This window comes from Nycticebus coucang, chromosome 21 (assembly GCF_027406575.1).
Source record: "Nycticebus coucang isolate mNycCou1 chromosome 21, mNycCou1.pri, whole genome shotgun sequence".
Taxonomy (NCBI): Eukaryota; Metazoa; Chordata; class Mammalia; order Primates; family Lorisidae; genus Nycticebus; species Nycticebus coucang.
In genome coordinates, this window is record NC_069800.1 from 65,843,599 (window position 1) to 65,869,399 (window position 25,801).

Here is a 25,801-nt window from a genome sequence, read left to right on the forward strand (position 1 = left end):
AAGCGGAAAATACAGGAATAAGTGTGACCTTGATTAGGAAATAATTTCTTAGATATGATACCAAAAGCACAAGCCACAAGAGAAAAAATTAGCTACATTGAACTTCACCAAAATTAAAAAAATAAATAAATAAAATAAAATAAAACACATGTCAGGACTGGGCGAGGTGGCTCACACCTGTAATCCCAGCACTCTGGGAGGCCAATGTGGGTCGACTGCTTGAATTCAGGAGTTCAAGACCAGCAAGAGTGAGACCCTGTCTCTAAAAATAGCCGGGTGTTGTGGCGGGCGCCTGTAGTCCCAGCTACTTGGGAGGCTGAGACAAGAGGATTGCTTGAGCCCAAGACTTTGAAGTTGCTGTGATCTGTGACACCACAGGCGACATAGTAAAACTCTGTCTCAAAAAATAAATAAAATAAGGGCAGCCCTTGTGGCTCAAGGAGTAGAGCGCCAGCCCTATATGTCAGAGGTGGTGGGTTCAAACCCACCCTTGGCCAAAACTTAAAAAAAAAAAATAATAAATAAATAAATAAATAAATAAATAAAATAAAATACTAGGTAAATGAACTGGCAAACACCGACCAAGAAAATTCTATAAAACAATTCTATCTGATAAAGGAGTTGTATGGAGAATGTATTTTACAAACGCTTACCAAATCAACAATAACAAAAAGAACAACCCCACCATAATGCCTGGCTAGTTTTTAGAGATGAGGTCTTGTTCCTGCTCAGACTGATAGCTAACTCCTGAGCTCCTGATTCACCCACTTCAGCCTCCTGGAGTGCTAGGATTACAGGTGCGCCCAGCCCAACAACCCAAGTTTAAAAACACAGGCGAATAGCCGGGTGTTGTGGCGGGCGCCTGTAGTCCCAGCTACTCGGGAGGCTGAGGCAAGAGAATCGCTTAAGCTCCAGGAGTTGGAGGTTGCTGTGAGCTGTGTGAGGCCACGGAACTCTACCGAGGGCCATAAAGTGAGACTCTGTCTCTACAAAAAAAAAAAAACACAGGCGAAAGATCCGAATAGACACTTCACAAAAGAAGACAGGCAAATGGCAAAAAAACACATGAAGAGCTGTCCAATATCCTTAGTCATCAGAGAGGTGCAGACTAAAGCCAGGATGTCACACCATGTAGCATCAGACCCATCCCAACAGCTAAAATTTAAAAGATTGACAGTAACAACGTTCAGCAAGTACGTGAAGCCATTATACATCGCAAATGGGAATGCAAAATAGTGTAAACACTCTGGAAAGCAGCTTGACAGTTTCTTAGAAAATTAAGTATTAAATAGCTGAGCACTGTGGTGAGCATCTGTAGTCCCAGCTACTTGGAAGGCTGAGGCAAGAGAATCTCTTAAGCCCAAGCGTTTGAGGTTGCTGTGAGCTGTCACAGCACAGCACTCTAACCAGGGCGACAGCTTGAGACTCTGTCTCAAAAAAAAAAAAAAAAAATTAAATATTGATTTACCTAATCCAGCAGTCCCATGCCTAGCTATCTACTCAGAAGAAAGAAAAACTTATCTCCATACAGAGGTGTACAAGAAATGCTCACAGAGGCACTGTGTACAGTAGTCAAAGCTAGAAACAGCCCAGTGTCCATCAGCCGGTTAGGAGGTGAGCTGTGGCCGCATACAATGGGGCACAACAGTTCTTCTCCACAACAGAAGAGCCCACTAAGGACACACAGCAACCTGGGTAAAACTCACAAGTCTGCTTCTAAGCAAGAGGCTGGACAAAAAGGGACCAGGATACGATTTAATTTATACAGATTCTAGAAAAGGCAGAATCAGTGACAGAAGCAACTCAGCGGCTGATGCAGGTTGGATGCAAATGGGTAGGACTCACTACCCAGGCACGCAAAGGGAGTTTGCTCAGGCTGGGGAACAATTCTGTATCTGGACTGCAGTAGTGGTGACTGGACTGTGTTCACTGAAACTCACAGAATGCTACTTTAAAAGTACACCTTCCTGTACATAAACTATGCCTCAATAAATGGGACTTTAAAAAATGAACTCTGGGAGGCTGAGGTGGGTGGGTCACATGAGCTCAGGAGCAAGAGCAAGACCCAACTCTACTAGAAGTAGAAAAACTAGCCAGGCATGTGGCAGGCAAGAACATCACTCAAGCCAAAGACATTAAGGTTGCTGTGAGCTATGACACCATGGCACTCTACCCAGGGTGACAGAGTAAGACTTGCCTCAAATAAACTGATTAGTTGGCTCGGCGCCTGTAGCTCAGTGGCTAGGGCACCAGCCACATACACCAGAGCTGGAGGGTTTGAATCCACTCAGGACCAACTACAACCAAAAAAGAGCCAGGTGTTATGGTGGGCACCTGTAGTCCCAGCTACTTGGGAGACTGAAGCAAGAGAATTGCTTAAGCCCAAGAGTTTGAGGTTGCTGTGAGCTGTGACACCAGGGCACTCTACCAAAGGCAACATAGTAGACTGTGTCTCAAAAAATAAATACATAAATAATAAAAAAATAAATTGATTACTTAGTTAACTAATTAAACACAACGAGGGGACAGGCACAATGGCTCATGCCTATAGTCCCAGCACTGTAGAAGGTCAAAGCAGGAGGATTACCTGGGGACAGGCATTGAAGGCTGCAGTGAGCTATGACTGCGCCACTGCACTCCAGCCTGGACAACACAACAAGATCTCATCTCTTAAAAAAAAAAAAAAAAAAAAAATGGGGCAGAGCCCATAGCTCAGTGGGTAGGGCACCGGCCACATACACCGAGGCTGGTGGGTTTGAACCTGGCCCAGGACAGCTAAAACAACGATAACTGCAACAACAAAATAGCCAGGCATTGTGGTGAGTACCTGTAGTCCCACCTACTTGGGAGGCTAAGACAAGAGAATCGCTTGAGCCCAAGAGTTTTGAGATTGCTGTGAGCTGTGACGCCACAGCACTCTACAGAAGACAACAAAGTGAGACCCTTGTCTCAAGAAAAAAAAAAAAAAAATGACATATCACTACTTGCACACTGGAATGGCCAAAATTAAAAGCCTGACCACACCCAGTGATGGAGAGACCACTCAGCAGCAGGGGCTCATGTGTGGCGCTTGGGGGCACACAAGCACAGCCTCTCACTCGGGGAACAGCACAGCAGCTGCAGATAGGATCAAACACACGCTTTTCGTGTACCTCGGCAATTCCATGCCCAACAGTTACCCAAAAGAAAAGAACGTCCACACATGCATTCAAAGACTTGAACACAAATGTTCACAGAAGCTCCATTCACAATAGCCAAAAACTGGAGGGAACCCAAATGCCTGTCAACTGGCAAACGGAGGGTATGTCCAAACATGAAAAGCTTCCAGCATTAAGTCAGGAACTCCTGCTGCAAGTGGCGGGTCTCAGACACCATGCTGAGAAGCCAGACGGGTGGGGTACACGGCTCGGACTCCACTCAAGGGAGTTCCAGAAAGGCAGGTCCCACTGACAAGGACAGCCGGAGCACATCCGTCCGCAAACTGGGGGCCAAATGAAGTGTTCTGCCTGGTGATGGTGACAGCGGCAGACACAGTCTGCCCATTTAAAATGGGTGCATTGTTATATGTAAACTGCCCCCCAAAAGAAATGTTTCTTTTAACCCACAGCAAAGGAAAGCCCCACACCCTCAGCCACCATGGGCAGTGACACACAACAGAGGTCCCACAAAGGCCAGAAGTTCCGGTCATCTGGTGACGTCACAGCAGGACACACCCCTCCCGGTGTACAAATCTGAACCAATTTATTGCAATGTCAGTCACATAAGCACGTCCGCACCATGACTGTGGACAATCGTTAACTTGGCCGTGGCGATACACAGCTGTGTCACTGATTCATGAATCTACTACATAATCTACCGTTATTTTAGAGTGTGTTCTTTCTAATTTTTTTTTTTTAAATTAACAGCCTCAGGCAGGTATCTCGAGAAGCATCCAGAAGGCAGTGTGATCACGGAAGGTGACAGCTCCAAGCATGTTACTGCCCCAAAGACCTTCCAGTGGGACCAGATGTGGAGGTGGGGACAGTGCTGCTGATGGCCCCAACCTGTGCAGGCCTAGGGATGGGGGTGTGGGTGTGTGTGTGACTTAATTTTTAGCAAAAAAATTGAAAACTAGAAAGAAATCAGAAGTAGAAAAAAGTTTATAGAAAAAGGATATAAAGAAAATACTTTGTACAGCTATACACAGTACTACATTCTGAGTTTTAAGCTGTTTACAAGAGTCAGAAAGTTAAAAAAGTTAAATTGAAAAGGTTATGAAGTAAAAAAGTGAGCTAAACTTATTACTGAAGAAAGGAAAATATTTTTTCATAAACACAGCGTGGCCTGAGAGTCTCGTGTTCACAGGTGAAGCCGACAGCAACACCCAAGGCCTCCATCCACACCCACCCAGAGCCACTCGCAGCCACACAGGTGCCAGGCATGGGGAGAGCCCCGTACAGGTGAGCCTTCTGTCATTTACACTGGGCTGTCACTGCACCTTTCTGTGTTCAGATGCGAGAGTGCATGGCACTGTTCCCTGCCAGCTTTTAGGCAAGCAAGCCACTCTGTGTATAACTCCAAGGCCGGAGTCACCTGATGCCGCTCTTAGAATGCATCCCTGTGGCTGGTGACCCGAGACTGTGCTTGGCTCACACTCAATTCCAGGGAGCGTTTCCAACCCCACATAGGGCCGGGCAGCAAGCCGTCATCACACAGCCTCTGTGTCTCCCTAATGCTGGGACCACCCGCCCAAGCTCCCTACAAGGCCTTCCCGCCCCCACTCCAGCCCACTCCTCCCAGGCGGGGCTAACTGAGACTCATCATATGCTTTCAACCTTGGCAGAGAAAAATGAAATGAATTTTTGAACTATTTCCTTTCAATTTTTTTTTTAAGTCTTACTGCCTGAATTAGGCAGAAAAGACACTATTCAAAGTAATTTCTTCTCTGAGAGTAATCGATGTAAAAATTTGTTTTTCAATTAAAATAAAATGCCATCAGGAGCAGCACCTATGTCTCAGTGGGTAGGGTGCCCGCCCCAGATACCAAGGGTGGCAGGTTCAAACCTGGCCCCAGCCAAACTGCAACAACAACAAAAAAAGCCGGGCATTGTGGCGGGTGCCTGTAGTCCCAGCTACTCAGGAGGCTGAGGCAAGAGAATTGCCTGGGCGGCGCCTGTGGCTCAGCGGGTGGGGCGCCGGTCCCATATGCCGGAGGTGGCGGGTTCAAACCCAGCCCCAGCCAAAAAAAAAAAAAAAGAGAATTGCCTAAGCTCAGGAGCTGGAGGTTGCTATAAGCTGTGACACCACAGCACTCTGCTGAGGGCAATAAAGTGAGACTGTCTCTAAAAAAAAAAAAAAAAAGCCATCAGATGATGATCTCCAGGTTATCTTAAGAAAAAAAAGTTAAAATTAGTGCATATGCTACCTCTGGTATAAGAAGGAAAAATAATGTGCACACGTGTGTGTTTGCTGATTTTTACAAAAGACATGCTGAAAGGCTGGCCTAGAAACTAATAAAAACAACAAGGAAAAAATTATCCCTCGGGGAGCAGGGAGGGAGACTGAGGGAATGAACAGAGATGAAAGTTCTAAAAAGCTCGGCTTTCAAACCATGTAAATGTTTTACACACTCAAAATATAAAATTTAACAAAAAATAGAAACGTTAAAAACAAAACAAATGAAACTAAATTATGAATTAAACTGGTGACACGACTACACACAGAAAAACAATTATTTCAAGGGACTTCTGAACACAGCCCCGACTCAGCCTCTTTGTAAGAAAGACTCCAAAGAGCTGCCAGGGACCCCCACCTTCACTCCCCCTTTACTGACATAGTTCTGAAGTATATCTGTTATCAGGATTCAAGAGAAGAGATGCAAATATGATTTCAAAGAATTGACTGGGGGGGTGCTATGTTAAAAACTTGGATGGGAAATACCAAATAAGCTTGCTCTTCACCAACAAAACTCAGACATGGTAACATTTTGGGGAGACCAGCACCTCCAGCATCAGCGTCTCATGAGTCCATTTCCTTCTAAACACCATCCAAGGCTCTTTGGGGAAAAGTCTGATTTGGGGGCCTGGGACCGAGGACTACAGGGTGAGGCTGACACCTCACGGGCCAAACAGGACAGAGCAAAGGGCATGAGGCTGGCTGGGAGGCCACAGCCCCCAGGACCAGGCACACAGCTGCCCCAACACAGGGACAGAGCAAAGGGCACGAGGCTGGCTGGGAGGCCACAGCCCCCAGGACCAGGCACACAGCTGCCCCAACACAGGGAGTGGTCGGAGACCCACAGTGCAAGACAAGTGGACAACTTAGGGGGGAATACATGAAAATTAACCCCACACAGATCAGACTATAAGGAAAAGGGAACTCAGAGGTTGAGATGAAAATACAGGTTAGTATCTACATAATCTCAGATAGAGAGAAACAGTACCACTACATACGCAAGGAAAGAACTCACAAAACCACACTGTGAAAATGGAATCCCATCATGATATTCCCCTGCTCACAACGGTGACAACCGCCCCTGCCTGCCACACACCGTCTGGAATGCTCTCTCCGTCCCTCCCAGGAAACGCCTCCTCTGCCCACCCTTGCTCACCTTTGCCCTGACCTGCTTCCTGACATCTGTGGGTGATCAGGCATGAGGGGATATGCCAATTTCTGTTTAAGCTCCTCGGCCACAGAGCCCCTGTCGGTGCCGGGCGCTAAGTTGTCACCCAGCCAGCACAGTGAGCCGTGTGGGAGGCATGAATGAATGCTAACCAGGCTACGCAGACACTGAAGGACCCGGGAAGTTTTAAAATCAGGAACAAGGAGTCAGAGGGTCTCAGTTCTGCGATTCTCTCCTGGAGACAGGAATACAGATTAGCACAGAGTTTCTTTTCCATACGTTTTTGTCTTTATCATATTTCCCAGGATAAGCAGGTATCAGTTACTCAGAAAGAAAATAACTATTTAAAAGCCAGACGTTATCTTCATTGTTTGTAAGTACAGGGCTGCCCCTGCAAGAGAGCACCTGAGTGCACCTAAGGCAAACTCAGGGGACCGGTGGACTCCCACACATTAGACAGGGGGACGGACCAGCTCCAGGGGCACACAGGCCCTACATGCACCTGCTTCTGCATGTGCCCTGCAGGAGCCGTAATAACCTCTTTTTTACAGATACAACTAGTTAAGTTCTCCTTTCTCTCATGCAAAGATTTCCAAATGCTTTCTATTTTAAAAATAAGAAAAGTGAAGTTACAACATCACACCTAGCAGGCAATTCACCAAACTGTTTCAAACAAGCCCACTGAGGCCAGTTCCAGCCTCCTGCTCTGCGGCATCCTGCCCCAGCAGACAGCAGAGAACACAAATCATGCCCCAGCTACCACCACCTTCCTTTCTACGCAACACCAAGATGGAAGAAAAAGACACCGTGAACTTTTTTGCACAGCTTTAATGAAACACAATTCACAAAAAACAAAATTCACCCAAGTGTGCTATCTGACGAGTTTAGACAAATGTACACAGTTGTGTGGCCACTACCACAATCAAGATTTAAAACACTTCCATGCACTTGAAAAGGCCCCTGATGCCGTGCTGTGATCACCCTGGTCTAGGCAGCTGCTGTTGTCAGAGTTTAGCTTTTACTAGAATTTCATGTGAGTGGAATCCATAATATGTGGTCCTTACTGCCTGGCTTCTTTCCCAGGGCAGAATATTCTTCAGACTCACCCACCCTGTGCCGCTGAGCAATGGCTACTACACAGACACACCCACTGCACTTCATCTTTCTCCACATGAGGGGCGTTCAGGGCACTTCCAAATAGGGGCCACTGGAAATAAAGCTGATGCAAACGCCCCGCCAAGTCCCGCACAGCCATGCTCTCATTTCTCCTGGGGCAGAACTGCTAACTTGGCAACTAAATGTGTAACTTTTTATGTTTATTCTCCTAACTGCCTATCCCCTTCAGCAATGCTGAGGGTCACAAGACCTCCACATCCAGTGACACCCAGGATAGTCAACCGGTGTAATTCCAGCTGTTTTAAATGGAGTGTTATCAGCTATAGTAGCCCACTGGGGTTTTACTTTACACTTCTCTGAAGCCCACTGATGTGAGCACCTTCCCATGTGCTTCCCGACCATCTGTGTGTCCCTGTGTGCCTGTTCAAATCTTTTGTCATCTTCGGACTGAGTTGTAAGACTCCTTATGTATGCTGAATACAAGTCCCTTGTTAAATACATATATTCTCCCCCAGTCCATGCCTTTTCATTTTAACAATGTCAACTCGCAAAAATTTCTTTTAATTTTGAAGTCAAATTTATCAGTTTTTCCTTCTATGGTTTAATGCTATTTGTGTTATAGGAAATCTCTTCCTAACCTAAGGTCATAAAGAACAGCACCACGAGGCTGGGCACGGCACTCCCGCCTATAATCCTATAACCCTCTGGGAGCCTGGGTTGGGCAAATGCCTTGAGCTCAAGAGTTCGAGACCACCCTAAGCAAGAGTGAGACACCATCTCTACTAAAAATAGAGCTAGGACTATAGGTGGAGGGCACCTATAGTCCTAGCTACTCAGGAGTCTCATGCAAGAGGATCACTGGAACCCAGGAGTTTGAGGTTGATGTGAGTTATGATACCACAGCACTCTACCCAGGGTGACAGAAACTCTGTCTCAAAAAAAAAAAGAAAGAAAGACACCATTATAGTCTCACCAGTCTGCTCCTCTACAATGCTTTCTAGAACGGCAACTTAAGTGTCACTGGGGGTGGGACTCTGAATGGGGACACCATTTGCAGCCCCAAAGCCAACCAGACTCCTGGCTCACCTCCAAGGGGCCACTCTACCAGGGTGCAGTGAAGCCCCTGAAACACCAGCCTTCTAGAAGCAAACCTTTCTCTGTAACAGGCACACCAGGGTCGGACTGAGCAGGCACTGCGAGCACCCACAGAAGCAACAAGCTAGTGAGGCCTCACCTCACATGCCAGGGGACACAGAAAGCCCTACCACGTTCCTTCACAACATTCTTCCCTCCAATGAGGGCCCCACACATGGAAGGACGCCTGCGGAATGATGCTGTGAAGAAACGTGCACGGCAGGTAGAACAAAGCCCAATCACAAGCAGAGCAGACTGTCCGTGGATTCTTGGCCTAAGAGCCTTAGGGGAACCATCTCATTTCAAATAACTTTATAGAAAAGGGGTGAAAGCAGACGGGAGGGACACTGCCCGGTGTGCAGGGGGCACCTCCCATCCCTTCTGCTGTGAAGGTGGCCCGTACCGTCAAGCCCCCAGAGGAGCCATCTGCTTCAGAACTCCCGGGCTTTGCTGCAGGAAAAGTTGTCCCCGGCTTCCATGTGAAAACCCGATAGGGTATAAACGTGCGCTATCGAGTTTCAATCATACCAAAAAGGGCACAATCACAGGATCTAGATGGAGCCAGAGGTCTATTTTTATGAACACCAGCACCAGGAGTTTCTCCCCAGCACACTCAAACCCAGGGGCTGCCCAGCTAACTAGCATCTGACTCATAGGGGACTTTGTCCCAGGAGCCCCCACGGCAAGGGCTGCCCCACACGCCTTCCTCCTGGGCCCACTTCTCTGGCCCCCACACCCTCACTGGGCCACCCCTTCCCCAAAGTGACTGGCACGTCACCCACTGTCCCACCACCAGAAGCCCCTACCTGGGGAGGGCACCTTTCTAATGCAAGTCATGTGCAGAAATCAAATACCCATGAACACCCTGAGAGCCCTGGGGTGTGGTGCTGAGCCAGTCCCCGCAGGCAGCGGCAGCCCAGCACTTCCACTCCACCACGTGGGGGCACCTAGTGCTTGGTCACTAAGCCCTAGACAAGAGACTGGGGTGCCTTTGGGGGTTCTGCTGTACCATGAATGATGTTCTTCACTGGACTTGTGCTTGGCACAAGAGACTCGTAGGGACCCACGCCAAGCTCTCCCTGGACACACTAGGGGCATAAGGAACTGCCCGTAACAGCCAAGGTGGAGGGACACCTGGGACTTTCAGAGCTCAGCTCAGCCAGGACAGCGACAGCCAGAGCCACCTGCAGCACCTGAGCTGGACTCTCCCTCCCTCTAGTTCTGTGGCTGGTCAGAGGTCCTGGCTGGGCTCCCTCCAGGGGTAGGAGGGGTCTTCTCTGCTCCTACCAGAAGCTCACGCTCATGCAGCAGTCTTCCGGGCCAACTTGGGGCTACACCTCCATGCGACGCACCCACCTCCCGACTCTGGGCCACAGTGCTAACTGCTTCCCCCACCTGTGCCTTCCTACTGCCGTCACGGCTGCTCAGACACTGTGGTGCTCAAATGTACCTTCCATGTCCACTCCGATGGCCCCTCCATCCAAATGGTTCCATCCATGAGTGGGGATGGAACCCTGGGCTGAGCCCTTCTGTGGGTCTCAGTGAGCTGTCTGAGACACATTTGAAACATTTCCCCGAGGGGCAGCAGTGAGCACAGGTGGCTCAGACAGTACCTGAAACTATTTAGCACCCAGTGAACACAGAACACTCCTGCCCAGCAACAACCACCCTCCTTCCTACCTCTGCCACAGCATCAGAGCCAAAAGGGCCAGCTGCTTCTCCCTCACCACAACCTTCCGTGGCTCCCAATGCCTAGAGTGAGCAGAACTCCCTGTACCTGCCTGTATCTGAGTCTTCCCTGACCACACCCCTCTTCTCGCTGCCTAGATATCCCCACCTCTGCCTGCTCAAGACCTACTCCTGGGCCAGGTGCCTGCCAAACACCTCAACTTTCCAGTACACTGGCGCTGGGTCAGCCCAGAGTGAAATAGGGACCACAGGAGAGGCTCCACCCCAGCAAAAGTCAGCTGTGGGCCCAAGAAAAGCACAGCAGCAGCCTCAGCTTCCTCATCCAGACAGGCTTACTAACACCATCACTGCCACGACTGGATGTGAAAGAGGTGACAGCACTCCAATGCTTGGAGAAAAGTGATGCCCTAAGACTTCTGGCTGAAACCACACCTGTCAGGGCACAGCTGCACAAGTCTGACCCACGGGAGAGCAAGCCCCAAATAGGAAGCCGCCTCGCTCGCACTCCCAGCCTTGCTGTGCCCGCTGGTCCGCCTGACCAGTGGGTACTCACTGGGGGCTCCCGACAAGCTAAGCTCTTCTATGAGCTACAAGAGGAAGAGGCTGTGTCAGGAAAGGTGATGCATACAAGCCTGCAACTCATTCTGCACACTCGCCACGACTCCCCACACACCAGGTGAGCACACTCCCACCCTGACCCACACAACACCAGGTGAGCACACCACACACACACAAGGTGAGCACACTCCCACACTGAACCCCCACACACCAGGTGAGCACACTCCCACACTGAACCCCCACACACCAGGTGAGCACACTCCCCACACACACATACGAGATGAGCACACTCCCCACACACACACACCAGGTAGCACACTCCCCACACACACACACACACCAGGTAGCACTATCCCCACACACACACGTGAGCACACTCCACACACACACACACAAGGTGAGCACACTCCCCACATACACACACCAGGTGAGCACACTCCACACACACACACAACCAGGTAGCGCACTCCCCACACACACACCAGGTGAACACACTCCACACACACACACACGCCAGGTAGCACACTCCCCAGACACACACACCAGGTGAGCACACTCCCCCCACACACACACACCAGGTGAGCACACTCCCCACACACACACACCAGGTGAACACACTCCACACACACACACAAACCAGGTAGCACACTCCCCAGACACACACACCAGGTGAGCACACTCCCACCCAACACATACCAGGTGAACACACTCCCCACACACACACACCAGGTGAGCACATTCCCTCCAACACACACCAGGTGAACACACTCCCACCCAACACATACCAGGTGAACACACTCCTCCCACACACACACCACACACACACACACATGAGCACACTCCACACACACACACACACTCCCCACACACACACACCAGATGAGCACACTTCCCACACACACACACCAGGTGAGCACACTCCCCCCACACACATACCAGGTGAGCACACTCCCCACACACACACACACTCCCCACACACACACACCAGGTGAGCACACTCCCCACACACACACACCAGATGAGCACACTCCCCACACACACACCAGATGAGCACACTTTCCACACACACACACCAGGTGAGCACACTCCCCACACACACATACCAGGTGAGCACACTCCCCCCACACACATACCAGGTGAGCACACTCCCCCCACACACATACCAGGTGAGCACACTCCCCACACACACACACCAGGTGAGCACACTCCCCCCACACACATACCAGGTGAGCACACTCCCCACACACACACACTCCCCACACACACACACTCCCCACACACACACACTCCCCCCACACACACACCAGGTAAGCACACTCCCCACACACACACACACCAGATGAGCACACTCCCCACACACACACACCAGATGAGCACACTTCCCACACACACACGTCAGCACACTCCCCCCACACACATACCAGGTGAGCACACTCCCCACACACACACACACCAGGTGAGCACACTCCACACACACACACACACCAGGTGAGCACACTCCTCCCACACACACACCAGGTGAGCACACTCCACACACGCATACCAGATGAGCACACTCCCCACACACACACACCAGGGGAGCACACTACCCCACACACAAACACCAGATGAGCACACTCCCCACACACAAATACCAGATGAGCACACTCCCCACACACACACACACCAGGTGAGCACACTCCCCACACACATACCAGGTGAGCACACACCCCACACACATACCATGTGAGCACACTCCCACCCTGACCCATGCTCTGAGCTTCAGACTCGTGTCGTGGGGCTCCCCAGCCTCCCAGCTGCAAGACCTGGACACTTTCCCTATGCCAGAGGCCACAAGGAACACATGACAAGAGAAGCTGGTGTCCCCACACAACACCACACCCACAAGACCAGGCAGCCAACGAAGACAGGAAGGGACCTGGCCACACAGGATTAGAGTGGCTAAAGTCCCAAATGACTTTGGTATCTGTTTACAAAATTACAGCTAAACATGAAACGTGTATGTTTAGGAAGAGGCAATGAGCATGACAAAACAGGGCCGGTGAGAGGGACATGACCCCACCACTCCCCACCGTGAGGGTGGCCACACAGGCTCCAGAGGGCCCCTGGCATGCTGGCGGGATCTCAGCCATTCCACAGGGTGGCTTGTTGGTACTTACTAAATTGTGGAAGTGACTCGACAGAGGCAGGCCATGCAGGGACCAAAGACTACCACCAACTCAATTCCATGCACATGACATCCAAGTTCACCCTGCTCTCTCCACAGCCTCCCATCCTGAGTGGGAGGGCCTCCAAAATCCCATCCTACTCACCTGCTAGATGGACCACACCACCAGGACTCAGACTTGTGTCCAAGCCCCTTGGCCAACCAGGACCACCCCTGATGCCAAGGGGCCAGAGTGACCAGGCAGTCCTGAGTCGACCGGTGAGACCCTGGCAGAGAACACCAGGTACACCACGGGAACCCATCCCCATCCACCAATGAGGTGAGTGCCTGTGCCACTCAGAACCACCACTCCACTGGGGCCTCTCCAGCCCAGAGACAAAACAGGTCCAGGGACAGTGGAGGGAGAAGCAGTGCACCCTGCCCAGGCCTGCAGGGTCTTCAGTGACAAACAAGTGTCGGGCCCTTCAGTTCTGGAGTCAGGCCCTCAGTGGCACCTGGTCCATGCTCCCTAAACGGTTCAGCCACAGCCCTGCTCAAACGAGGATGCTGTGCAGCAAAAAACCAGGTGGAGCCCACTGGATGCATGCATCACCCTACACCCGCTGAAGCAGCAGCTGGAGTGCCAGGACTGCACCAGGTCACCTGGAGTCACTCTGTTTTGAGAGCCTGGCTGGCTCCATGGTGCTCAAGCCCTTAACTGCCGGCCCACAACCAAGTGGTGCCAGAAATGACTGATTAGGCAGCAGGGACAATTCTGGGCACCCAAACCCATTTAATGCACAGAGAAAATGCCTATTTTGAGAAAGAGGTATGGGAGTGGCCACTGACATCTACACTGAGAAAAGTACACGGCGTGTCCACCTCCACTGGTAGCCACAACTCCACCACAAGCTGTGTCTTCCCTCCACAAGGTCTGGTCTGAATTTGGGGCTGAATTCTGTTTGTTGACTGACTGACCAACCAAACTGCAGGCCACGTGCCAGGGCCTGCTGGCTGCCCACCAGCATCCCTGCATTCTCTGCAGACAGGCACAGGCAGCTACCAAGTCCTCTCGGCTGGAACTTGAGAAAGTGGCCCACGTCACTGCTGGGCCAGACCCTCAGGACCTGGGGCTGCCTCGTGACCACGTGCTGCCCGCTAGCCAGAACAGCCAGACCTGACAGAGATGGGCCTCGGCCAGGTGGATGGCGTGGCCCAGAGACGACAGGAGCTGCCACGCAGGAGGCAGGAGGAACCCAAGGTCTGAAGGGCGGGGCAGAACAGAGCCTGTGGAGACCACCAGGTGACTCGGAGGGTGAGACCCTCAGACTCAGTGCACTGTGCCAGCTGGGAAGGCCACACGCCTAACAAATAGGCTGCCTGGCGTCATCTCTGGGCACCAGGTGGCCCTGCACCACACTGACTCAAGACATCTCCTTCTACACTCCCCCCGTACAAGCCGTCTCCGCTATCTCTAAGGTACAAAATGAGAGTCACACAGAAGGAGTGGCAGGCTCCCTCGAGGGACCACCGGGTCTCTGAAAAGCCGTTTGCCTTCACAAACCTCTGGGTCTTCACAAGGGGGGTTTGGGGGTGGGGGGGGTCTCCTCATTAGCCTTACAGCTCCAGACATTACAGAGTGTGGCCATGTGCACCAATACAGCACGAGGGCCAACCTGCCAAGACACCCGCAGCTCACACGGGGCCAGAAGGTGCTCAGCAACGACAGGGCCAAATCTGTCTTCCCAAAGGGGCAGTAGAGCTTCCTCCAGGCCACCACAGTCCCCCGCCCTCACCTGCCGGCCCCAGCACCTGCTTCTCCCTGATCATTCCTCCCAGACCTCTAAACCACCAGAGCTCTCCAGGGACAGCCCTCTATGGCTCTTGTAGCCACTCACTCGTGGGACCTCAGCTGGCCATGACCATAGCACCATCAATGCCAAGATGCCCAAATGCTGGCCTCTGACCTCTGCTGCCTGCTCCCTGTGCTCCCTCGCCTCGGGAATGTATCTCAAACATGGCCCACACCCTCCAGGCCCTGTCTCAACTCACCCTTCCCTTGAGCCCATCAGCAAGGCCTGCAGGGCACCTATACCTCACCCAGCCCCTGCCACCCAGCAAGCCACAGCCCAGACACAAAGAGACCTCAAACATGACTCAAACTCCACCACCCCCCACTTAGAACACCCCTGAGGCACCAGAGACAAACTTACACCCCTGCAGGCCTGCCATGCAATGCTCCCCTGAGCCTGTGCCCGGCTGTGCCTGGCTCTGGACCTTCCTTGTGATCAGCAGGGCCCTCTACACCTGCTCCTTCCTCAGCCTGGACACAGGTCTCAGGAGGCACTTGGCTGCTCTCTTCTGGTCCCTCAGCCTCCTAGGAAAGGCCTTCCCTGACCACCCTCCCCAGCAGCCCCCTTTTAGCACAGGCACGCACACAACCTGACACGCCTGCTCCTGCATCCTGCTAACTGTCGGGCTCCCCACTATGTGCACGCCAAGAGCAGGGCTATCAGCCTGGGCCCCCCAGCGAGTCCCCAGCACCCTCACTGGCCCAACACATACCCCTAGAATGCACTCACGCAGGTGGGATAAACAGCCAACATCCAAATGAACAAGGTCTAATTTCAAAGAGACACATGTTAAAACAAACCACACATACTTCTTCCTTTGGAATGGACTGGTTTCTAAAAAGTCGTATTTTGGCAATGGTTTTAAAAGGGTAAACTGGTAAAGAGTCTGTACCAAAGCCTGGGAACACTCAATCTCTTGGGCACACAGAGCGAGTGTAAAGATGTCACCTGTCAGGCAGCCCAGCACCCTGGCAGGGGGCCTGCGGCATGGGGAAGGACACGCACCCCAGGACAAAGCAGGACCTGGCATAGCACAGGCCTTCAGGATAGTGGCATGGCCCTAATTCTGTAAAAATCATTAATACAGAACAGATCTGCTGTGAACACAGGCAGAAGTGACACACCCCAAAAGGTCCACTGTCTGGACAAGATGCAATTCCAAGTGACTTCATTTTTTCCTTTGTGGTTTTCTTTACTTTCTACACTATCGTAAATACAAACTAATTTTATAATCAGAAAAATCAGGTTGGAAAAGAAGCGACTAGTAATTTTATAATACTTAGAGTTCTGCATACAAAGCCAATCGGGCATGCTTTCCTGTTCACCCTTAACACACCACGGTCACAGTGCTGCAGACAACAGCACCGTGCCTCCTCTTTACAAAGCTGCCATCCTGGTGAACGCCGGGTGCTGCTATCTACGTGGCCTGCATGTGGCTCACACAAAAACCACAAAGACAAAGCTCCTCTGTGGGACCCAAAACACTATTATTATTTTTTTTTTTTTTTTGAGACAGAGCCTCAAGCTGTCACCCTGGGTAGAGTGCTGTGACACTACAGCTCATAGCAACCTCCAACTCCTGGGCTCAAGTGATTCTCTTGCCTCCACCTCCCAAGTAGCTGGGACTACAGGTGCCTGCCACAACACCTGGCTAATTTTTTTTTTTTTTTGGTTGCAGCCGTCATTGTTGTTTGGCTACCTGCGCTGGATTCAAACCCGCCAGTTCAGGTGTTACGTGGCTGGCACCTTAGCCGCTTGAGCCACAGGCACCGAACCCGAAAACACTGCTTGTAAGGACTTTCCACAGGCCGCTGTCCCAACACTTCAGCACAAAGACGAAAGCTGAGCGCGCGCACACACACACGCACACACAGAGGCGCACGCACACACATACACACATGGCCAGCTCACCACGGCAGTGCCTCTCCCCCAAGCACTCCAGCAGACCCATCCACCCCAAAGACTCTGAGCCACACACCACCAGGAGGATGGCTCAGCTCTTGTGTCCAGCTCTGTCCACGCAGACCTCTGACCCCCTCCTCCCAAAACAACTCCCTTGGGAGCTACAGACCTTCTTACTGCTGGGCCCTTGTTCTAAAGCCTAATGTCCACAAAAAAAACTGTTTTAGGGATTTACTGACCTCTGGAGTTGGAATACACTCGGAAATGGCCCCCCTGAGGTCCACTTGCCCCAATACCACCCTACCTCAACGTGCCCCTGTCTGGTCACACTCTTCTCACAAGTTTGGGGGCAAAAAGAAGCAAGCGTGTACCTTCCCACGGCCACACTTCCAGGTAATGCCCAGTGAATTAACAGAATGGTCCCATCAAAACTCTCAGAAAGGACAAACAAAAGTCTAACTTAGCTTGACAGACCCACAGGGCTACAAAGGAGCTCCCATCCTCCCCACTTCTCCCACCGCTCCCAAGGGAGCCCTGAGCACAGGTTCCCACCACCCTTCTATCCAAAGAGACAGTTCAGGGACAAACAGGGCCTGACATGCACTTTCTCAAAAGGGGGAAAAGTCCTAATCGTGGCCAATGCATTTCTTTTTGAAAGTTTTAATTCCTGGGTGGCGCCTCTGGCTCAAAGGAGTAGGGCACATGCCCCATATACTGGAGGTGGTGGGTTCAAACCCGGCCCCAGCCAAAAACTGCAAAAAAAAAAAGCAAGAAAAAAAGAGAAAGTTTTAATTCCTTACTGCAAAATCCAAGGATATATACAAATCAAAAATTTTAATTCAAAGCTTTCATGGCCCAACTATGGAAATACAAACCACCGATTTTCAAACATAACTTTACAGTACCTGATCTACTTCACAGCAATGTCACAAAACCCTTCTGGGTAAAAAGTTTTGAAAAGCAGCTGTACCCACATTTGCAAATGACGATGCCGCGATACCATGGCAGCCTCCAGCCCACCTGCCAGAAGGGTCCAAGAGGCTACCAGGTGCACAACCCCCAGAACAGAAGGGCCCCCACCAAAACAACTCCCTCGCTTTTTTTTTTTTTTTTAACTTAACTGTTTTTTCACTGAAAAGGGCCTGAGTAAATAAAATCCAGTGAACCTGCAGCCTAAAACAAGCTCCCTAGGGGAGGGCCTAGAGAGGAAATATTAGGTCTCAGGCTCTGCTCAGCATTAACCAAGGAAAAGAAAGCACTTCTGAAAACGATGCAAATTACCCAAATCTCAGGCAAGTTTCTCCAGAGTCCTTTTAAATCTCTGCTTCAAGATTTTCAAAAACAGTTGTTAATTATGTTTTGATCAACTCACATGTAACCAGCTATTTATAAAAGCCTTCTTCAAATTTATCATTTAAATGGAAGAAAGCTCACATTTATACACTGAGAAAGACTCTGGAAACGCACCAGGAACCACCTTAACTGTGTTTTGACTTCAAGGAAGCAGAGCACACGCCCTACTGCTCTGTCCTGCTGAGCAGGGTCAGTAATGCTCTGATCAGACACCATCCATTAGACTCCCTGAGCAGATTTAAGGGCAGCTCCTCACAGCACAGCTGGGAGCTCAGAGACAATTCTGAGAGCCAGGGTGGCTCTGCCCTTTGCCCTCTGCCCTGGAAGGAACAGGGCCAGCTTCCCTAGGCACTTTCGCCCTCCCTCCAATTCACCAACCACCTACGTGGGCCAGGACACTACTTTCCTAAGTGGCTTCATTGGGGCCCCAACAAATAGGGATCTACCCTTTGCGGTTAACATAAAGGACCCAGAAAGTCATCACCTGTTCACAGTCACATACTCCTGCATAAACACAGTCCACAGGCACAAGGACAGGAGAACAGGGCCAGGTGTGCTGGCTCATGTTTGCAATCCCAGCACTCTGGGAGGCTGAGGCAATTGGATTACCTGAGCTCACAGGTTCAAGACCAGCCTAAACCCAGAGCAAGCCCTCATTTCTAAAAAAAATAGCCGGGCGTCATGGTGGGCACGTGTAGTCCCATCTACTTGGGAGGCTGAGGCAAGAGAATCACTTGAGCCAAAGAGTTTGAGGTTGCTGGCACTCTACCAAGGGCAACAAAGTGAGACTCTGTCTCAAAAAAAAAAAAAAAAAAAAAATAGGAGAACAGAAGCTTCCAGAGTGTGACAGGACTGCTTCCTGGCTGTCACTAAACCATGAGGGCCACCAGCTCCAAGAGACACCCAAAGGTTCTTGAGTTCCATCCCAACCCCAGTCACCAAGATGACTCTGTTCATCCTAAAGACAAGATGACCAAACAGGAGGGCAGGAGTAGCTACCTGTCCCCTGACCTTGGCAGGCATGGGAAAGGCACAGGCGGCCACCTCTGTCCCACAGCAGAGCTGTCAGGTGCTGTCCGTGGACAGCTCCCGAGAAGTTACTTTTCTTTGTTCTTTTCAAATGTCACTGTTACCTTAGTATATCAAGAGGAAAGCTGGGTTAAGGATTTTGGTCTAAACCAAGCCCATGACCCAGGCTCACTCTCTGCAGGCCACTGCACACACACCCCATGTCAGTAGAAGGGCAATGATGACCCAGAGTGACCCACCTGTGACTACCTCGGCAACTTGCTTACTTACAGCCAGTCAGCTACCACCCCAGAGAGAGAACGTCCCAGAGGAACACAGGTTTGATTTAAACACAGCTGCCCTTACAACATTTCTACTTCCACAGCAACATGCATAAAAAACAGTGAAAAATGGATGGACTGAGCAGGGGCATGGATGTAAGTGCTGCCTGGAGCTGTGTGCCACTCAGCCTGACGGGGCTTCACACTCCACCACACGGCTGATCCTGCCTGCCTGATGGCTGGGGAGACTGAGGCTCTGTGGAACAATCTGCTCTCTCCAAGTCCAACAGCAACAGTGCCCTCAAGTAGCAAAATCTAATCTTCTAAGAGCGTCCCTTATGCCAAAGCACTTACTGCCATAGTTAGCCGCCAGAATGTCCAGTCCCCATAACTCCGAGTGGTATTCTACACTCTGCCACCCAGGTGGGGGACGAGCCCCGGCCCAAACAGTGCAACAGCTACCAGTGGACTCTTCTCCCTTTCCCCACAAACAAATAATGCAACTCACCATGGATGGGAACCAATGCCCTAGACACCTGTCCTTACAAGCATACTAACCTGGGGAGCTTTTCTTTTAAAGTGAGCAACTTGTCCATACCCCCAGGCAATGGTTTTCTTCCTGGGATGGGAATCTACGCCGCAGCCAAATCTTGGAGCAACAGGATAAATTCTCCACAAAAGCAGAATGCACATGAACAGCGGCATACTAAAAACGATGCCAAATCGCCATGCCAAAAGATAACCTTTATAAAAGAGCATCTTTAACAATACCTATCCAAAAAGATCTTTCCAAAGCCATTTATGCACATGCTAATTTTGGTGTCACATCACTTTTTTCTTTTCACTATAATCATAATATTACTCTGACATTATAACTATATTCAGCTACACATAACTGGTGCCTTTCAGTTTTCTTGGGACAACTGCAATGATCTTGTTAAAAGACTTGTGTCTTCTTATTTTTTTCTTATTTTTGTTTTTTTGTATTTTTATTTTTTATTTGAGTGAATAAAATTTAGACTCTAGCACCTCAAGCCAGCAAATTACAATTATATTAACATAAGTGTCTCTTTACAAAACCATCCCGGACAGGGAATATCAGGACTGAGTTTGCTAAAGCCAAATTCAACACACAAGCTATGGGGATAAAACATACTGATAGCCAGAGACGTGGCCTCCAAGAGTTCAGGGTGGACCTGCCCACACCAGGGACCTCCACAAAGGGAAGGCACTGGGAGGAGGCCCTTTCACACTCAGTGCAATTGCCACCCACCTGTTACTCCACTTGACATCGACGTGCGACTGTGGGGCAGGCCCACCCTGCACCTCCCAGGTCCACTTACTTGTAACAAGAATGAGTTATGGGCCAAGGAAGAGTTACTTCCACCTTGGTTCTAAACATTTTTATTATGAAAGATTTCCTTCTAAGGAAAACATCAACTAGAAGAATTTAATACTCTCTCCTTGATCAACTGTAAGATACAACCAGAATACTTACAATTGCCATTGTAATTTTAAAAGTTAAGTTATACTATTTAAAAATAGTACTGTGGTTTGGGCCATTATTAGTAGCTATAACTATACTTTTTTGATTTCGCTGTTATTAAAATAAATAACACAAAGTTCCTCATCAGCAGTTCAACTGAAGGGAGACATAAAGAGATGTGAATCTTTTCTAGAAAGCATTCTACCCCTTTAAAGCACTGCTCTCAGCATTGTCACCTAAATGTCATGATGAGCTGTTCTTTGCACTCACATACATGGGGACTAATGCAAAGACTTATGAGAGGGCGGCGCCTGTGGCTCAGTGAGTAGGGCGCCAGCCCCATATACCGAGGGTGGTGGGTTCGAACCCAGCCCCGGCCAAACTGCAACAACAACAACAAAAATAAAAAATAGCCGGGCGTGGGGTGGGTGCCTGTAGTCCCAGCCACTCAGGAGGCTGAGGCAAGAGAATCGCCTAAGCCCAGGAGCTGGAGGTTGCTGTGAGCTGTGAAGCCATGACACTCTACCTAGGGCGACAAAGTGAGACTCTGTCTCAAAAAAACTCATGAGAACTCATGCAAGGAGTCCACACTTGACGGATATCTTTCAGGTTATCTTGTCAAATACAGCTAACCTTCAACAGAAGATGGAAGTGGGTCTTAGGATGGATCATGACACAGACTACAGAGGAGCCCTTTTGGAACTGCATCTTCCTCCTCCCCAGATAAGAAAGGGGGGCGCTTTACCTGCGTGGAGGCTCAGAGCAAGAGGAGGGAGCCAGCTTCACAGGCCAGTCCCATAACTGCCCAAGAAATGCAGTGGGGACCTGGCCCCAACTTCAGACCATGACAGGGCACATGGGCACATGGGCACATTCTGGCTCTGAGGATGGCTGGAGGGATGTTTTTACAAGTGAATAGAAAGCATCACGATCCTTATGAAAGGGATGACAACCACACACTGCCTTTCTAAAACATTACTAACGATCAGCCATATTTTCCACCAGGTCAAAGTTACACATAACAAGCAAAACAAAGCTTTCGAGGAAACACCCCTACAAACTCTTCAGTGCCCCCAAGTTAGTCATAACAAGCATCTTGGCACCTCTTGGGTAGCTCAGATCCTTCCTCCTCCCCAGAGTGCGGAGGCCCTGCGGCCACCCAGGCATGCCCTTCCAGCAGAGTCCCTGGTGCGGCCCTACAGAGCAGATCCCCATCACATGCTCACAGCCTCTCACTTCTGAAGATCCAGCACTGTTTCCAGAGTGACCAACAGCTCTCTTCAGAAAGCACGAGGGGATGAGGGAGGGACCGATGTTTTCCTTGCTGTTCCTACTACTGCTGCCACCGCGGCGCCCTGCTACAACTGCACGGCACACGCTACTACAGACTGGGGAGGAGCTCTCCAGAAGCTCAGCACTTGCGTCCAGGAAGGCTGGGCGGAGGGCACGGGAGAAGGCAGGACGCTCCTCCCAGAGGATGCCCAAACAAAAGCAGGCCGGTGTGCACTGCCGGCAAGGAGCTGGGTCCTAAGGAGCCACAGTGCTGACAGCAGAGACAGCAAACTGCAGGTTGAAGTGGTCCCTGAGTCTGGAGCACCACCTGTCAATGTGCTGGCCTCCAATGTCACCTGGCCCACCCGCAACCCCTGCATGGAACAGACAGCATCTGCTCACCAATGACCCCCCCCCCAGAGAACAGCAACAAAAGTCACTAGATGTTCCTTCAGGCACGGTCACTGCACAGAAAGGACCGTGAGACACAAGGGGCTGAGATACTACTCCAGAGCAGGGTTTGCAGGAAGGCTGCCTGCTGAGACTCTCCAGAGCGAACCCCAACATCTCTCCCTGCCTTCCCAGTGGCAGCAGAGACATCTCAAGGAGGGACGTCACCTTGCAGGACCTCACCTATACAAGGGGGGATTCCTAAACCAGAGTCCCAGAAAAGCAGGGAGCCCAGTGAGGACACGGGCCACATACCTAACTGCAGAAACTAGGCAAGGAAGCCCACACTGCTGGGCCTGGCTCCAACACCAGGGAAGCAGCAGACCCAGGCACATGCCTGAACTGTGCCGGGCCAGACACCTGGTCTCGCTGGGAACAGGAGGGCCCACTCAAGTAGGAATCTCTGTTGGAAAACTTTGAAATGCAGACCAGGACCCAGGCACAGACAACCAACCAGGACGTCAGGGACAGGAAGAACAGGGGAAGCTGCCTGCCGCGCACACCCACTCACACACTGCCACCCCGCCAGGCCCACACCTGGACACAGAATGCACACCAGCACCCCCCACCCCCAGGCTGCTCCAGCCACAGCGCCTGCCTGCCTGCCAGACCAAGGGATGACCCTAGCCTTCCACCAGCTGAGAACTTCCTGGAACTGGCAGTAGGCGCGGCTCTCGGACCCGCCCTTCGCTCAGCCCGGCGCGTCCACTCACCTGGGGGCAGCTGGAAGTTCTGGATGTTAGTGGGATTCTGTGGCGGCTGCGGCAGGCGCGGAGCCAGCACGGTGGGCGTCAGGGTGGCACGGATCCCGCCGGTAGTGGCCGCGGGCGTGCGGGGCAGGCTCTGAGTCGGGGCGCCGGCGGTGCCTTTGGGCAGCCCCGTGGGGGTCCCGGGGGCGGGCGGTGGGACGCCGGCCGGGCTGGGCAGCGTCCCTTGCATAGTTGGCCCGATGATCATGCTGGCTGCTGTGCTGGCCGGGCCGCTGGCCGCCAGGGTCTGAGTCGGCGGGGGCGCCGCCTGCACCACCGTCTTAGGAGACTCGGCCTTGACCCCCGGCGCGGGCGCCGCAGAAGGCGCACCGGGCCCCGGCTGACTGCTGACCCCCGCGGGGCCCCCGGCAGCCGCGGCAGGGGCCGGGGCGGCCGCGGCGCTGCCCCCGTTCTGGGCGGCAGCGGGCGGCGCGGCGGGGGCGGCGGCTGAGGGTCCAGGCGGGTGGCCGGGCGGCCGGGCCAGGGTCGCGGTCGCGGGCGCCGGGGGCGGTGCGGAGGGCGCGGGCGCGGGGGTGGCGGGGGGCGAGGGCGCGGCGGGCGCGGGCGCAGGGGGCGCGGCAGCAGCACCCAAGAAGGGGGGCGTCTGGATGACAGTGCCGGGGGCGGCGGGCTTGGGCAGCGGCAGCAGCGCGGGCCCGTTGTTGACCAGGCTGACAGCAGGTGCGGCGGCGTGGTGCGAGTTCAGCAGCGCGGCGCTCCCATTCAAAGTTTGCGCGGCGCCGAGGCCGGCGGGTTTGCCGGGGCCGGGGCCGGGGCCGGGGCCGGGACCGGGGCCGGGACCGGGGCCCGGGCCGGCGCGGGCGGCCAGCGCGGCGGGGCCGGCGGGCTTGGCGGGACCGGCGGCGGGCTCGGGCCCCGCGGCGGCGGCGACGGGCCCCGGGGCGCAGGCCCCCGCGCTGCCCTCGGGCGGCGGCCTCAGCTTCGCGGCGGGCGGCGCGGGCCCTGCGGGGACAAGGGGGCGGCGTGGTGAGCGGGGGCGCGGGCGCCGCGGCCCCCCGCCCCCCGGCCGCGCTCTACCTGCGGGGGGCGGCTCCGGCGCCGCTCCGGGCGCGCCCTCGGCGGGGGCGGCCGCCCCGGCGCCCGCGGCTCCGGCCGGGCTGCCGCTCACAACATGGTTCCCGAGCGCGCCGGCGGCCGCGGCCCGCACCTCGGGCGTGCGCGGCGCCAGGTGGTGGTGGTGGGCCGCGCTGGCCGCCAGCTGCGACTCGAGCGAGCCCACCAGGTCGCTCACCACTTTCTCGTCCACCTCGCTGTTGAAGAAGACCTCGTCCAGCAGATCCGAGCCCGCCGCCATCTTTTTTCCTCGGCCGCCGCCGCCGCCGCTCGGCCGAGCGCGCCTGGGCGAGGAGGAGGCGCCGCGCGGGGCGGGCGCGGGGCGGGCGGGGGGCGGCGCGCGGCCGGCGGGGGCGGGGGCGCGCGGCAGGCGGGGCGGGGCGGGCCAGCGTGCGCAGGCGCGGGCAGTCGGCGCCGCCCATTGGCTGCCGCGCGCGCTTAAAAGGCGCGGCCAATGGCTGCGAGCGCTAGATCCGGGCGCGGGCGGGCGGCCGGGTTTCGGTGCCTGGGGTCCGGGGCTGGGGTCCGGGATTGGGCTGCTGAGCCGGGTGCTAGGGTGACCGGGCGGGACGTGGTCTGGGAACGGGGCTGTTCCGGGACCACGAGGATGGCGGCGGGGCCTGGCCCTTTGTCTGCGCCCGCTCCAAAATGGCTGCGGCGGGGCTGACGAGACGCCGGGCGGCGTCGTGGCCGGGCGGGCCGTTGTGCGCGGTGGTGGCGGCGGCGGTGGCGCGGAGCCTGCCCGGGGACAGCGCCTGCGGGCCGGGAGCGCCGCCGGGACGGCCAGGGAACGTGCTGCGGCTCGGGGGGCCGCGATTTGCGCCGGGGCAGGCAGGGGCGCGGGAGCCAGGCGGTGAGGGTCTAGGCCTCCGCGCTTCGGGCCGGGGGAACTGGCACCGCCCCCCGGCCGGCCGAGCTCGGGGCAGTGGGGAGGGTCTGGGCGCTCGGCCGGCCTCGCCCTTCAATGGAGGCTGCCCTCGGGCTCGCCGTCCATCTTTGAGGCCGCGGGGACGTTCCCGGGGTGTCCGGCCCCCAGGGAGGCTGCCGCCTGGACAAGGCCCCAGACACGCCACTGGGTAAGAGGACGGTGCCCGCCAAGCGCGAAATGGGGTCCCCAAGTACGAAGCTG

General features: G+C 53.3%; 1 protein-coding gene across 2 annotated transcripts in view; it reads right to left on the reverse strand.

The window, feature by feature from the left end:
• Window positions 1-24,930, reverse strand: part of TAF4 (TATA-box binding protein associated factor 4) — an 86,341-nt gene extending 61,411 nt beyond the window's left edge. Inside the window, exons 1-2 of one of the 2 annotated variants that reach the window (XM_053574169.1) lie at window positions 24,637-24,930; window positions 23,563-24,561 (exon numbers count right to left, since the gene is read on the reverse strand). In XM_053574169.1, coding sequence (XP_053430144.1) covers window positions 23,563-24,561; window positions 24,637-24,913 — 1,276 coding nt within the window. In that variant the 5' untranslated portion in view covers window positions 24,914-24,930. Of the gene's footprint in view, window positions 1-23,562 lie in introns of both variants that reach the window. The other variant, XM_053574168.1, reaches the window with a different exon arrangement.
• Window positions 24,931-25,801: the final 871 nt, after the last annotated feature.